The 16,868-nt window shown below is 39.7% G+C and overlaps 1 protein-coding gene across 2 annotated transcripts in view; it reads left to right on the top strand.

Moving 5' to 3' along the window:
• Positions 1-3,083: 3,083 nt before the first annotated feature.
• The window catches only part of ctnna1 (catenin (cadherin-associated protein), alpha 1), a 79,774-nt gene continuing 65,989 nt past the window's right edge, over positions 3,084-16,868 (top strand). The window contains exons 1-6 of one of the 2 annotated variants that reach the window (XM_041047558.1): positions 3,084-3,153; positions 5,034-5,151; positions 5,335-5,530; positions 11,625-11,791; positions 12,459-12,578; positions 14,414-14,683. In XM_041047558.1, coding sequence (XP_040903492.1) covers positions 5,047-5,151; positions 5,335-5,530; positions 11,625-11,791; positions 12,459-12,578; positions 14,414-14,683 — 858 coding nt within the window. In that variant the 5' untranslated portion in view covers positions 3,084-3,153; positions 5,034-5,046. Of the gene's footprint in view, positions 3,372-5,033; positions 5,152-5,334; positions 5,531-11,624; positions 11,792-12,458; positions 12,579-14,413; positions 14,684-16,868 lie in introns of both variants that reach the window. The other variant, XM_041047557.1, reaches the window with a different exon arrangement.

Here is a 16,868-nt window from a genome sequence, read left to right as displayed (position 1 = left end):
GAGAGCCTGCAGATGACATCATGCAGCTCCATGGACAGCTGTCAGGATGAGTCAGGTGAATGTGGGCAGACTGAAAGTCGCTGTGTTCCTTATGTCAGGGAACAAAATCCTCCTGCAGTGAGGGAGCTTCCAGTCTAGTCAACATCAAAGTATGAGTAACTAATTTGACAGGAAGCTATAACGTACAGTAACTTCTGCAAAACAATAGATGATAACAGAAATTGTGCAAGAAGCTCACCTGTGGCTACAGCCGTGAGTGTTTCTCTTATCAGCATGGAGCAGTGCCAGGACCTGCTATTCGATAAGGCATTGTGTTTCCTGAATAGAAATGAAAAACTAATCTGTAGTATCACTGAGCAGAAATCTAGGGAAAAGACATTTAATGCAGTATGTATATTTAATGAATATTTTATCATTTGGACAAATAACACCCAAGATTTTGATTACAAATGCAAAAATAGATTATACCACACATTCACCATGTTTTTTTTTTAATTTTTCTAGAGCCACACACTACCGATTTGCATTTACTCAATTATACATTCAGTGTGTGACAAACATGTGCACTTCCACATAATGAGAAGGAATTATTTATAGCATGCTGTGCTCTTATCATTTGTCGGGCCCAACAGGTACAAAAAGATGAAGTTCAAGGACACCCAATCTTGTCCTCCCAGCAAGCTGTTACTTGGGCTAACATTCATCATTCAAGCACACAGTAGCACCACATCTAATCCCTCTCCACCACAGAGTATTAATTGGATAAACAAATCTCTGCTGCGTTATATATGTGGCAGGCCCCTCTGTTCTTGACTGAAATTAATATTACATACAAGATAGTTCACTGATGTAACTCTGTTTTCAGGAATTTGATAAGCCTGTTTAATGCATGACCCTTTGATTTTGGCATGGTCAAAACTCTGTGGAGAAAACAATTACTTCATAAATTACTGAAAATTATTCAGTAGTGTCTTTCCAGAAGATAATTATATTCTGAGGCCTTCATTAAAGAGCTTCATGAGTACATTTGTAAGCTCATTCTCTTCAGGACTGTAATTCATGCTGCACTGGTTGGGCTTCTTAATTAACACCTACTCCAGCCAACAAATAGAAGTGTGTTAGTTGTACTTGCCTGCAGAACAAAACACCATTGTTCCTTGCAATGTTCTCTATGGTCACAACCTTTTTTTTTCTTTTTTGGCAATTTTCTCTCTCTCAATAATCATAATTGGAATTATGACCTATCGGATTACACTGACTTTGTCATACTTGATTATATTTTCTCTTGTGTAAATAGACTTATCCTCAGCCAGTGAGGCTTACTGAGCACAAACACCAAAAGGAAGGTGCAGAAAAGGATGGAGGCAGTAAAAACTTAATTACCAAATTACCACCTGTCACCACCTTTCTACTTAGTTTAAAGAACCATGAAGTAAATCTGTTAACATAGATACCACTGTTTAAAGAGGCGTTGTTTCTATTGTGTGTTCATGTGTGTTTGTGTGTAAGGTAGAGAAGTAGTGAAGCAGGAAGTGTGGCACCTGGCCTCTTCAGATAATCTATTTATGGCTTTCACACTTCATTAAGCCCAAACCAAAATACTTACCTCTTGAATATGTTTATCAAATGTCTCAGTGTTATCAGTCACAGCTGCAACAAACCATTAAAGTGTGACTACTGCATACTGATCACAGCTTATAGCTGACCCTGAAATTGTAAAATCTGTGACATCTGCTAGTCCTCTCTAGCTATCTGAACAAAAGCCTCATTTAAAATGTCAGTGCGGCTCTGCAGGGATATTTATTATATATTAATAAAAGATGAGCAACCGAAGCTACAACCTGCTCATTGTGTGTGCACCTGAAGCTGCATCAGCTCACGGTGGAGAACTGTCTTTCTCTGGAGTTACTTGAGTTTGTTAATCCAACATTTGAACTAATTGATATTTTTAATACACATAGTTTTAGTTTAGGTAAAAAGTATGAACGCAGTAGTATGTAATTTCTGAGAAGGTTTTAAATAAAGCTGCTCTAGAGCGAACAGAATGGGCCATATGGTAGCAATGAAGATTGACTGTGAAGTGCTAAACAAGTAGCTTTAAAATCTGGACAATTGAAACAACATCTGACACCGCTGAGTTTTAAAAGGCTCTATTGTGCATCCTGGGAGAACAAACTTTCAAACAGACAAGAGGAAAATAAAGCAACCCCCAAAATGATCCATGTACCATTCACAAAATATGGAACATATGCTGCCACATAACTGTAAGTGAAGGAAAAATACTTTTCAGTCACATATGATTCGAAAAGACTAAGTATAATAGATCAAAGTTATGCTTTTTTTGCACTTTTTTTGTAGAAGGAAATCTTTAACCTACATCAGTTATTTATTGTGGTGAGCACAAATGCTGTGTTTTGGGCTGGGGGGGCTGGAACAATGGGATCATTTTCTGATGAACTTTATTTGTGAGGTTTGATGTGGTACAGCTGAACAGAGTTAGAAAACTAAAAAGAAAAGATAAAAGAACAATTAAATTTCACTGCTGCAGTAAAAAAGTAAAATCCCCAACCACTGAATAATTTACAAGGTGGCAATATGGTGCTTTGTATGTTGCTTTGTTATAGTAAGATAACCCAAGACGAATTCTGGATCAAACACTAAAGTTTTTGGTGTTGGAACAGGGGCCAAACGAACAGCTGCTTTCAGAATTAAATTAGAGGCTCACTGTTGTGTTGGACAAAGCCTTTATGTTAAACTGACAAACTCCAATTTTTTTTTTTTATCACATGTTTTAACATCAGGGGCCCCACATGACCGCGACACTCCAAGGTCTGTCATCCCTGCTAAGTAGTTCCCTTTTCAGACTGAATGTTAATAAGGTACAACCGGTGTCCCACAGCTTGGCCTGGTCCTACACTAGTTTTATGGAAGCAATAATTAATCCATATATGGACACACACAGTGAGTGCCACGCCCAAAACACCTCCTCGTTTGCGGACTTGCTGTGTCCTGTGGTCGCCCAGCCTAGCTGCCAGGAAGTTCAGGAACTCGGTCACCGCCCCAGTCCCCCCCACCTCTCCTCCCCTCCTCTGCCTCATCCATTGTTGGGCAATAGTCTGCGACATCGAAACAATCTTAACCGAAACTTTTCAGGTAATTAACTGCTGAAGACCATTTGAAGACACTCTTGTGCTTTCTTTTCGATATACTTTCCAAGAACAAGTAGAGTGTGACTGCAGCTAGGAGTACAACTAAACTGTGTCAGTGAGGGGAGAAAAAGGGAGGAAAACTTTTTGAAGCAAGGAATTCCGGAATTCATATTCCTCCATTTTGAACTTTTAAACTCAGTTTTTTCTCGTGGACTGTTGTCGGTAAGTTTATTGTTTTTTCCTCGCGGCCCTATTTGCGATACACACTTTAGCCATTATTACGTGGAATAGTTAATTTGACAGCCTGTTAACACGACAGTTATAGTTTTTTTTCGCAGCATTAAAACAGGCTAACGGCGCTAACGTTTATGTTTGGTGTGTCGGCTAGCGTTAGCGTTAGCAAGGTGCCGTGTTTGGGATACTGAACGTTAGCAGGTAAAGCTAAGTTGGCTCGAATGTTAACGGTGAGTTGTATATAAAAAAACCGTTGAAGATCGGTTAACTTTGTCAACACCGGGGTTAAAGTGTGCTTAACCGCAACATTTACTGGTTACAGTCTCATTTAACGTTACTTTGGCTGGGTAAAATCAATATTAATTTAAGGAAACTTGGCTACAACAGGTGTAACTTCACCTAACGTTCCTTGTTAGCACTTAGCTGACCAGGTATTCGACCCACTCAGTCGCTCCTAGTAATTAGTGATCTTTATTGTTTGGGTAATTAATTGTAATAATATAATATCCTCGGTAGTATCTAGCCTTACAGATTGTTTTGGTTTCATTGGCCTAGATTTTGAGATATCTGCCTCTGAAACTTCTTTTGCCACACCCAGACAGAGGGGGGTAAACGAAATTTCATCACCGATGTCGCAGTTACCTGGAATAATCCAGGGACCGGTTTTAAATCCAGTTGTTTCGTAGACAGAGATAATTTCACTGGAAATAATCCACAGTGATCTTTGTGGATTGCCACAGTTGACTTTTATATGGTTTCTAAAAATGAGTCTTTAATGCAGAGTTTTGTAAATGTAGTTTTTCAGTTCATTTGTACACCTCAAACAGTGTCCGCGATTTTTCCACAGTGGAGATCTCAAAACATGACCTTTTAATATTGTACTGGATGTCAAATCTTGCAGTGGTTGATAAGTAACTGTAGATTAAAGCCTCAGTGAGTAGTCTGGAAATGTCTTAAGATTTTGGTTCATGATAAAAGGAGTTACAACTGTGCCAGACAATCTGCTTCTAGCCATGCTGGCTGGCATCTTTTTCTTTATTTTATTAAACATTATAAGGTGTCATAGATCATAACAAGTATAACCCATTCAAATTTGAACATTCTTGTAGGCAAAATTGAAAGCACGCCCACCCAATAAATAGTTTTTAATATTTTGGCCTCTTTGTTGACAATGTAGGCTAATAGCAAGCTACGACATTGTTCTCATAATACAGCTGACATGCTTTTCAGTTGAAGCCCCTCAGCCCTCAGGGCTTGCTGATTATCCCTGCCCCTCCATGTTTGATAGTTAATCAATGGAGCTGCAGTCACTGCCTGAAAAGAGAAATCGAAATTGGGCCACAGTGTTACTGTGCTCTGCCTTTGGCAGTGATTCTGTGAGAGATGAGGCATTGCAGGCTCTAACAAGGACCTTAATATTTTAACTATTGCACAAACTTTTAGAGACTAGTTTGAAAGTCATAAAGGGATCCTGATTTAGGAGGCAAACTTCTATTTTTTTACTCACTAATTTTATTCCTTGACAAAGCAAAGAACTGTCCTTTATAACATAGAATCATTTCATTTCACAACAGATATTCTGTGTTTTGGAGGGCAAAGACGTTTTCTTTGATGCAGTCTGAAGTGACCTTGTCCATTTCTTACCCTCAGAAATCCAGACACCATGACAAGCATCAACACAGCCAACATCAACTTTAAATGGGACCCAAAGAGTCTAGAGATCCGTACTCTGGCAGTGGAGAGGCTGCTGGAGCCCCTGGTTACCCAGGTAATATAAATACAGTGTGCCTTTTTATTTAAAATAATGGGATAAAATATGGGAGTCATATGATAAGATATAACTAAATGCTGTCCACTACGGATAATCTGCTAACTACATTTAAGATCTTGAAACAGCAGCTTCTGACATGAGCAGCCACGTTGACCCATTATATGTCTCTGCTTTACTCAGGTCACTACTTTGGTGAACTCCAGCAACAAAGGCCCATCTAACAAGAAGAAGGGACGCTCCAAGAAGGCTCATGTTTTGGCTGCATCAGTGGAGACTGCTACCCAGAACTTCCTGGAGAAAGGAGAAAAAATAGCAAAGGAAAGTCAGTTCCTAAAGGATGAGCTGACTGCTGCTGTGGAAGATGTCCGCAAGCAAGGTATATTGAAAATACATATTGCAGCGTGTGGTTTCTAGCTCGTACAGAGTGCTTCTCAAGATAGGAGGGATAATAAATAAATCATAAGCTATGTACATATCATCTGCCCCAGTGGAAGACTTTGAAATAAGAATATTCTTTGAGCCTGGTAGATTTCTTTTTGCTATAGGTTTTTGAGGGATCCCATTAATAGGGACTTTTTTATTTAAACGTGGATGGTTCACGTACATTTCAGTACATAGATTGTCATTGACGGTGTCAGACCTTTGATAGGCCCTTGTCAGCAGCAGGAACATATGTCAGCCTGATTTACCTGTGTCATCCAGCTCAGACCAGTGGAAAAAATTGGTACTTTGTGAATCTGAAAGTTTGTATCCTCTACAGCTGAGATTGTCTGTAATGATGATGGCAAAATCAAAAGTGGATCATGAAACAGCAGGAGTCTTGTCTGCGTAGATGATTGAGGGAACATGGTGGTAGTGGAGATTTGTCTTAGATTCTGTGTAAAAGGTTGTCGACTGCTTAGTAGATTACCAGCTCATTGTGAGGCAGAAGTGACACATAAGGTATCCACCAACGTGGGCATAGATTTTTATTTCTGTGATATAATCAAAATGCTTCCCTTTTCAGTTGTTGCCACGGAGATCAGAACAGGGGAGTGCGAGCTCTTCGTCAAGGGTTAAAAGAAAAAAAAAAGTGTGGAGATGTCATTGATGATGTCAGCTGTATTTAAATGGCTATATCCACCTGCCTGGTGGGACTGAACCCACACAGTCCATTTCCAATTCAATTTCACGCCTTCCACAAGTCTCGAGACAGGAATCCACCATCAAATCACACGCCAATGAAATTACCATTTGTCTTATGATAGCAGGTTCCATCATCTAACAACCACTCTTGCAAGTCTCATTTATTCCTTTCTGCTCTAGATATCTGACTCTCTTTTGACACACTAGCAGACCGTTGAGACCGGGGAGCTATGACTTGAGGGTGGCTGTTATCACCTTGTGAAGCGACATCTGTGTCACTGTGTCTCTTTTCCCCAGATGCCCAGCGAGTTATACGTCCCCTGCTCGAGTTCTGCTCTGAGTAGTTGGGAGGTAGATGACATGTCTCTAGATAGCCTGCACAGTGCTCAGTGCCCAGGAATGTTACTGTAGTTGTGGTAAGCTGTCACTGGGCTGGAATTCAGTAACTGTTGTTAGATGGTGCCTAGACCTGGCTGTCAGCTATGCCATGCCGCTCAGTGGAGCGTGCCTGGACTGATAATACAGCCATTGAGAGGGGTAACACCCCCCACTGGATTTAGAAAACATTTTCCAACCAGCTGTGCCTAACCAGCTGTTTAAAATGGGGAAAAAAATTCTGACAAGATTATTAAGGATGACTATGCATAAAATGCATGTTGAAGTGGCTAGTGGACCAGGTTATTTTTCTCAAATTAACTTAACTTACAGTTACCAACACAAGTTTGTTTACACTGTCTGATCCTGCGACAGACAGCTCAGCTGCCGCCCACCTATTGGTTATCTGGTTTCAACGTAGAAACCAGCTTCTTACTTGCTTGTAAAGCTGGGGGGCTACCTTGTTGTAGGGGAGCTAGAGGAATGGCAGCAGTAAGCAACTTCATATTATAGAGTTAAAAAAAACAGAAAGCACAGTCGAAACCCATTTTCACATAATGGGACCCTTTAAGGACTTTCTTTACTGAGCCAATTCTGTCTGCTCTCGTCCTTGTTCTCTCCGTCTTGCCCTTCCCTCCCTGCCTTGTGTCTTTGTTGTCCTGCTGTTTGGGAGGCTTATTGTGTGATATACATTTTAATCATTTCATCATGCTCTTGGTGGGCCGCAGGTGAGCATTAGATGAATGGAAGTTTATTAAAGGAGCACTGATCACTATCTGGCCCCTGAAAATGGCCTTATTGATTTTGTTCACAGGGGGGAATAACAGCCTGAAGGTGCGGACTGTTTGAGGTCTGTGTTGTCGATCATTTGCACAAACCGCTTTAGCTCTCTGTTGGGGTAAAATGGTCAGGATCTGTGTGAGATCTTTGCAAATACTGTTTCTTTTACTGGAACAGTGATAAGACAAATGACTGATTTGTTGATAACCATAAAAGTAACAAACTATTTTTTTATAGCTCTGAAGTAATATCTTAGTAAAAGTGCCATAAGAACATTTACATCTTAGTGTATTTTATGAGGATTTTGTGCTTTTCTGTGTTCATATCATATATTCATATTACTAAGTCACTTACCTTTGGGTCTTTTTGCTATTGGATAATTCCAGACATTTGAGTATGTTGTTCTGGGCTCTGGGAAATTATAAGGCCAATTTTTGTTTTATTTTTTATCTTGGATAAAAAGATAAATTGAGAAAATAACCAGAAGATTAATTGATATTTAAGATAATCAATAGCTGCAGCAAATTGGGATGAACAATATGATTTTTTGACATAGTTGGTCGTAAAAAATTTTAGATGAAATCCTTCAGGATTTTTTTTTTTAAAGATCCAGTTCTTGATGATATGAAGAAATTTTCTGCTGATGCAGTGCTGCTAAAGCCACTGTCACTTCTCGCACTCTGTTCACAGCTGTGTTTTTGTGAACTGGGTTGTGCACACAACGAGAGCATTTTTGATGCTACACAGCAACTTTGTGGCAGAATGGATCTCGTGTAAAGACTAATGCAAGACCATTGTGGCTACTGATGTGTTGCAGATGTGCTGCTTTTGATACACTCACTATAGACAGGGTGTGAGACTGTGTGACCACAACAACTGAAAGCATGAGCTAGAATTGACACATTTAGTACCTTTGGTCTAAAAAATACAAGCAATCAGAAGGTCACCATGTTATACTTAATATAGCTACACTTAATACCCCATAATGACAAAGTGAAAACTGAATTTTTGCAAATTTATTAAAAAGGAAAAGGTGAAAATCAGGTTGACATAAGTATTCAGACCCTTTACTCAGTACTTAGTTGAAGTCAGTTACAGCCTGGACAAGATTTGCACAACTGGGTTTGGGGATTTTCTGCCATTCTTCTCTGCAGATCCTTTAAATCTCCATCAGGCTGGATGGGGACTGTTGGTGGACGGCCATTTTCAGGTCTTTCCAGAGATGTTTGTCCGATTGGGTTCAAGTCAGGGCTCTCACTCGGGAGTTGCTCCTTAGCCACTCCTGTCTTGTCTTGGCAGCGTGTCTATTAAACACTTCTGTAATGGTGTCTCAGGGTCATTGTCCTCTTGGAATATGAACCCTCAGCCCAGTCCAAGGTCGTGAGTGCTCTGGACTGCTGTGCTTTGCTCTATTCAGCTTTTCCTCAACTCTGACCAGTCTCCCTGTCCCTGCTGCTGAAAAACACCCCCCACAGCATGGTGCTGCCACCACCATTCTTCACCTTTGGGATGGTATTGGGCAGGCGATGAGTGGTGCCTGGGCTCCTCCAGATATCACTTTTAGAATTGAGGCCAAAAATTTCAATCTTGTTTTCATCAGGGGTGGGGGGGTGTCTATTGTTGGCTTGTTACTGATGTTTTATATACTAAGCTCAGTAGCTTTTCTTTTTTTTTCTCAGTCCAGTCAAGCCTATGGGTTTATTGCTTTAGCTCACACTTATACTGATCAGGCCACAGCTTCTGTCACAGATTTGTTTAAAGAGGCACAAATTTGATGAGTAAAAATACATTTTGATTATATGTGGAGGCCTTATTACAATAATGAATAGCATAATGTAATTATCATACCCAAAAAAATGAAGCTTAATGAGTAATCAAGAACCCCCTGGAAATCCAGTCATCGCCCGTCAGTAATGCCGGGTGTGGTCACAGATAAATCAGACTTGAAACTTGCAACCTGAGAGGGCCAAGAAGTTGGCCCAAGAAGCACAAATGTATCAACTTAGTTGGATTCATCAACTGGACCCAGACTAAAGTCCACATGCAAATATGATAAATGCTACCATTCAGTTGGATTTTAAATTGCTAAGTGATATTTGGAGGTGACATGCACACAAAGTCTGTGGATAGATTTGAACATAGACGGACGGAAGCTCCAGAAACTGCAAATTAAAGCAAAGACATATCTGCCTGAGTTGAAAAATTTTCAGCTCCAGTGAAAACGTAGTTATTCTGAGTTGCATGACTCATTGAATATAAAGCGACAGGGGCAGAAAGGAGATGGTCTGAAGGAAAATAAGAGAAAGTGAAGTTCCTGATGAGTTTGGAAATGAGTTTGTCTGAGTTATCACACATACAGTCGCTTCTTGTTCAGTCAGTTTGGAAACTCAGTGTCTGCTTGTGGCCAGAACACAGTCTTTGAAAACATTCCAGAGGTCTAAGCCAAGAAGTCACTTCACTTTGTATCTAAATACAGCTTGCTCGTTATCTTGGAGTGAGAGAGTGCACTGATGCTTTGACGTAGAAAAAAAAAACACTCTACAGCGCTTATTCCACGCTGCTCACACAGCCAGTTTTTAAGATTTAGTTGATATTGCAATCCATTTTTCAGTGTTGCCTTTTTGTTTCATAAAATACCATGCCACAGCACTTTGTTACATCACTGTTGGCAACCAGTTGTTGAAACCATTATTATCTAAACTGCTTACCCTGTTCAGGGTCAAGGTGGCTGGAGTCGGTCTCTGCACACATTAGGAAAAAGGGGAAGTACACCCTCTGTGAAAGCACTTCTTCTTTCTAAGCAGCGGTGCCAAAAAAACAGAGCTGCTCTCTAAATACACGATTGTCATTGAAAAAGTATTTAGCAAGATGGCAATAACTAACTAAGAATAAACTGCTGCTGAATTAATTTTCAGTTGTCTTTTTTCCAGAACACACTTCATTGGTGTAAGAAAATTATTCATGTTGCTGTTTGTCATCTTGTATTGTTTTATTTTTCTTCAGTGTCTATGGAACTGAAAGCGAATAAGATAAGTACATATTTTTGTTTGCTTTGATGTTTAATAGCAGCCATAGCAGTTACTTTTATGCCTCTGTGTTGGCAACACCTGTGGACAGAGGCATTATGTTTCGGGTTGTTCATCTGTCTGTCCATTTATCTGTCCATCCCATTCTCATGAATGTGATATCTCAGGAACCCCTTAGAAATTTCTTCAAATTTGGCACTGATGTCCACTTGGACTCCAGGATGAACTGCTTAGATTCAGAAAGTCTTCACTGCATGTACATTATGTGGGTCTGGACGGACATTGATGTAAACTGCAACTTGACTGTTTGGTGAAGGCGTACAACCACGATGTGGTAATTCTAGTTCAGAGTTTGAATTTGGCCGTGCCTCCTCTGAAATAAACTATTTACGGGTTTACTGTCTTGTTCATAATGTGAGCCTACCAAGTCTATTTGTGTGCCCAGTCAACTGTGCAGGCCCGGCCAATGTAGGACAAAGCATGGTGCTGGATAAACCAGACAGTGAGCCTTTTGTCATGGCTTTGACCTTTTTCTTTTTAGAGGACATGTGTGTGCATGTCTGTTAGCAAGCAGGAATTATTACAGGACACTGAAGAGGTGCGAGTGCCTGTGTGTGTTTCTGTTCCTCTGTGTGACACATGCTGACCCTAGCCGAGCAGGAAAATGCATCAGACTCTTGCCTCTCTCCCACATACTCCCCTTCATTTCAAATGAAGACTTCTGACGCAATAAACGTGTAGCCAGGAATGCACTGTAGCTACTCAGACAGCTGCTGCTGGCTCTTGTAGACTACTATGACTGCTGCTGCCCCTGGTTTAGTAGGCTAATATTGCTACATACAGTTTTGGTGTCATATTTTCATAGCACAGTCTGTTGGTGAGACTTGTGCTTAGGTAGTTAAAATGTTAATAGTTTGATGGCATGATATTTGATCTTTGCAAAAGACTGCATTGAAATGATTGTAAAAGATGGGAAAACTGGTCACAGGCAACCAGGGATTAAGTACACATTTTAGCACAATGAAAGATAGTCCATAATGGTTCCAAACAGTTGTTTTTGAACATTTGTTGGTTTAACAGTTTGTTTTTGAATCAGTTTTCATTAAATGTTTCAGTTTAAATCTTGAAGTTACAGTTCTATTGTTTTTTTTTGCTGGTTCTCAGGTGAGTCAATGCGCCTGGCTTCTGGAGAGTTTGCTGAAGACCCCTGCTCTTCTGTGAAGAGGGGCAATATGGTTCGTGCTGCCAGAGCCCTCCTGTCTGCGGTCACACATCTTTTGGTGCTGGCAGACATGTCAGATGTCTACAAACTTCTACTGCAGCTTAAACTGGTGAGATAGATTTTTCTGTGTATGTTATACATTACAAAAATGGGTACATGGGTTGGAGTAACCAACTTCATTAAGCAGTGAAAGTTTACATGAGTTGTCTAATAATGCCCAGAAAGATATGTGGTAATATATTTCAGGGTCAAGACTGATTATTAAGTTGTACTTTTTGGCCGCGGTGTGATCAGGAACTGCTTGCTCTTTCTCTGTCCCTAGCTCAGGGACATTACAGAGCCAGGGGATGCTGGGCCCTACACATGTATGAATAATGAAGTAAAACTAAATGGGCCAGATTTTTGGAAAAGCCCTCCCATATCACAGTGTCACTGAAATTAGCCCAAATGTCTTTGTTTTGGATGAAGAAGTGGCATGGTATCAGCATGAATTCATGTTTCTTTGTCTGTAACTCATTTTTAATAAATGAAATTAAAAGTTTGAATTTCTCTGGTAAAATCCCATGTAAATGTATCAGAAGAAAAAACTTTCAACTCTTGAAACTGAAGATGACATGCTACAGCTAATTAAGAATCACTTCTGCATTTTGAAAATTGCTCTTTGAAATCTTAATGTTTTCAGTAGGTTAGTATTGTCCAAACAGATCATTCAGTTAATTAAAATTTGCTAGCTTGCATATAAGTATTGCCTAACCTTTTCCATCTACCTTGCATAGGTGGAGGACAATCTGGTCAAAGTGCGCAATGCAGGAACAGAGCAGGACCTGGGAATCCAATACAAGGCCTTGAAACCAGAGGTGGACAAGCTGAACATCATGGCTGCCAAGAGACAGCAGGTAATTTACAGTTAGGAAAAAAGAAGGACAAGGTCAGATTGTAGGAGCAGGTGAGTCTGGTGGTTTTAATTGGGTTGGGGGTGTTATCAGGTACTTGAATGGCTGTTAGTGCTCTTGTTCATAACAGAACATAGTATCCAGATGACACGGAAAATGGTAGGTAAAACAACGGGAGGAAGTAAACAAGAACAAGAGTGCCTCATGCTTTAGCTGGACAATAAGATGCAGTAAGCAGGAACAATCTGGGCATGAACAATCAATTACCAGTTGCAGTGAAGTGGGCAGGGAGTGCAAGCGCATAGGCTTGACAAAAATGTGACAAAACCCATTTCCTTGTGATAAGAAATGGCACTTACATTGTTTTTCTCCACTATGGTGTAAGTGCTAGTCAATGGTGAAATGCATTTCATGATGCATTTTCCAGGTGAAACAACTTCATAAGGTTCTAGGTGCAGATCCAGGACATGCACACACCTGCTAATTGGACTGGAAATGAAGAAAGCTTAGTGACTGTGGTTTTTATTTTGAGATTATATGCCCTCTGTACCATTATTTATCCAGCTTATAACCAAGCATACAAAGGAAATAGTATACATTTTAGTAATGTTATGCTGTCATGTTGGCCTGTGGTATACATTCTGTATGAATATCTTAGTTTTTCCTGTGAAGGTGGTAGGACTTTGTTAACTACTAGTTTTATACAATACTGAGTCCAACATCATGATCATCATGAACTTTGATATAGCATTTATCTATGGAGTACACAGTATCTAAAGCACAAAAACATTAAAATTGGAACATTCTTACAAAGTGACAATGAAGCTGATAGTAGAAAATGTCCATTTCCCAGCCTCTTGTTGATCAAATTCTGATCAATTACATGTGTTATTGTTATAATACAATAACAATAATATAATAAAGCTTTGTGTTGGAAATTTATCAGGCAACACCAGATTTTTACCAAATGTTATTTAGTTTCAAGATCCTCACATTAAGACCTTTTTTTACCAATATACAAACTTGAGTCAGACTCTGATTTACAGAAGTTACATAATGAGCATAATAAGGTTTTTGCAGCTGTCACATCATACTCGAAAAATATTTGAATGATGTAATTGCATCAAATGTTGAAGCAGCGATGAGTACCAGCTTCATACTTCAAAGGCACTTAAATAACATCTCTAACTGCAAAATCCACCCGGAGACTAGACAATTCTCGTTCTCCGTATTACCGCTCTTTAAATGGAAAACTTGCCAAAGTGATCACTGATGATTTTGTGAGCAAATTACTTTTACTTGTAATTGCACTTTTTTATGGATAGCAAAATGTGTTTAACCAAAGTGAATGCAGGAAGTAATGGGGCTTTAAGACTTCTGTTTTTTTCTCAGAGCATGTCTTAAGCTGTAGTGGAAAAAAAGCCCTTGGAGTGTTCCATTTAGAGGAGAGGCTTTCGTTTTGTGTAATCAAGCTGTTTTTTTTTTTTTTTTTTTTTTAACGCCATAAATCTGTGCCAGCGATCACTATCTCCTCTCCTCCCTCCTATGAAGATGTAATTGCAATATAATGCTGAGGTCTGAATAGCAACGCATTAAATTGCAAAGGCATAGTATAATGGCCTGATTATGACTGTGTTGTGTTACCGCAGGGGACAGAAATAAATCTGGGTCATCCAGAACAAACTCTGTCACACTTAGTGTCTCCATAAGGGCATGACAGGCCCATTTTGAATCTAAAGTACATTACCACCCCGCCCCCTGTAGGTATTCAATCTTCCAGTTTAACCCTTGATTTTTTTCCATTCTTTTCTACTTTCCTTTTAATCTCATTCTGCTAGGAGCTAAAGGACGTCCACCACAAGGACCAAATGGCTGCTGCTCGTGGGGTTCTACAAAGGAACATCCCCATGCTGTACACAGCATCCCGGGCCTGCCTGCAGCACCCTGACGTGGCAGCCTACAAGGCTAACCGTGACCTGATCTACAAGCAGCTGCAGCATGCAGTCTCCGGCATCTCCAATGCTGCTCAGGCTACTACCACTGAAGACTCAGCACTCAGTCAGCCAGCAGGGGGTGGAGAGCTCGCCTATGCCCTCAACAATTTTGATGTAAGTCAAATGAGCCGTTTACAAGTCGCATTGAATCCAGGTATCTGCCAAATCACTTAAACAGCATGAACTTTAAGATTATATTTTCCCAACAACTGTAAGGCTCAGTTCCTAAGATATATTAAAAATAATTATCTATTAATAGAGGTATGTGATGGTCTGTTTGGGAAGGGTATAGTTAGGTCAGCTTTTTAGTTGACAGAGCTAACTCAACCCAGTCATAAAATGACCAAAAACCTTGAAGGGCTTGTGGTCGAGTTGGAAATAAGGATGAGATAATGTGGACAAATTGGGACATAGCTTTAGGGTACATTGAATATGTTCTTGAGTCACTACTACTTCAGTCCTTGATTTGCTTCTATCTCTACGTCAAACAGAGTAAATTTGCATAACTCTAGCTTTCAGAAATAGACACACATGAGGCTGCACTTAAAAATGCATCTTGTAAATAAAGGGTAACCCCTTCTCTGCTGGTTGCTACTCAGCTTTGCTCTTCTGTGGCTGGGTTGGCTGGATCTAAAGGATACAGCTAGTATATCAGGGCAAACTGAAATATTACCTGAATATTTTCATTTGGGGAAAGGGGGAGATGTTGCATGGTCGTTGCATTGCAACCAAAGGTGTACTTAATTTTTACATTTAGCACAATCAGGAACCCTAATAAACTATAACACTTTTCCTGTTACTGTAATGTCCCTCCATATATTTGTTCTTAAAACCTTTATATCTTTGAAAGTTGGTTAGTATAAGACAGTGTTTATTCAAATTATATCCAGCGTCTCCATAAAATCTACAGTTCAGTTTTTGTTTTATTTTGTTTGAATTAATTTGTTTATCCGTTGTCCTCTGGATTTCTAATTGCTTATATAGCTGTTACAGAGTAACTGCATTCAGATTTAACCTCAAACAGATTCAACCTCAAAAGACCTTATTCAGTAAAAGATTGCTTAGCACTTATTAAAAATATATAACTGAAAAGGTACATAAAAATATAACATGAGTCGTCATAATATTGACATGAAACAACATCAGAATAACAGCAGGATAAAGCATTGAGCTAATCATCTTAATGCTGCATGTGGTGATAAATGCAAAGATGATTAGCCTGATGTTTTTTCTCCTCACCGTCACTGACTTCTGCCAGACTTTCAAAACACCTTTTTTATGCAGAGGAGATCATTCATTTTCAGACAGCTTACAAAAAACTGAACAGATTCACAGTGACAAATTAAATCTTGTTCATTGAGCTCTGTAGAAGTTCAGGTCCCATTTTGTCCTCCCTTTCGCTAGATACAGCACTCGTTGTGTGTTAATCACTTATTTAGTCATTTAGCAAGAAGCAGTGTGTAAGGGGAGACTAAACAGCCCTGCCTTAAAACAGTGCAAGGAGCTGCATTGGTGGGAGTGTGTTGTTTCACTTGCGACAGACTGAAATATGATCCAGGAAGTTCAGGTTTAGCAGAACACAATTCTGGAAAGCTAGCACAGTGTCAACATAACGTTCACGTTATGTATTTGATAGGCCAGTACAGCACCCTGCCGGATGATGTTGTGTTGTGTTACAGCAAAAGTTGAACTTGGTTCAACTTCTGTTTTGTTTTGTTGGGGCTTTCCTGTTGTACTGAGGGACTGGCTCCATTCAAATGAGTGAGACTGCTGTGTTTTTTTTCCATGTAAGTCTAAAGTGTCTGAATATGGTGTAACATGATGTGTTGCTCCTGCAGTAACATGGTTTACCCAAGGGATTAACGTCCCTGTGGCCATATAACGCATTGTTAAATTACTCACTGCTGTTTGCAGGCATCTTAAGGGTCATTGTAAACTCAGGTTTTTCTGAGCATGGGATGCAAGTCTGAACTGAACTGCAACAAGGTTTTTATTAAATAGATGTTTATAATAATTCCTTAAAGAAGCTATTGACTGGATTTCCAGTTTCACGTATGTAAATTGCAGTGTAATTGTTTTGTGGACATTGACAACATGACTGCTGTGTTGTTGTGATAGGATCCACAGATGATACTGATCCTGAACCGAGCACATAGGTGATCACAAAAGATATAGGAGAATTGTTTAAAATAAATGTTTAGAGTCATAAAATTGAACAGTTTGCTACAAATCCTTTGTAGTCAATGACTGTCTGAAGTGTGTGACCCATTGACATCACCAGTCATGGCAGCTTCCGTGA

The sequence above is a fragment of the Toxotes jaculatrix genome, chromosome 10, assembly GCF_017976425.1.
Source record: "Toxotes jaculatrix isolate fToxJac2 chromosome 10, fToxJac2.pri, whole genome shotgun sequence".
NCBI classification, from domain to species: Eukaryota; Metazoa; Chordata; class Actinopteri; family Toxotidae; genus Toxotes; species Toxotes jaculatrix.
This window is presented reverse-complemented; position numbering and strand designations above follow the sequence as displayed.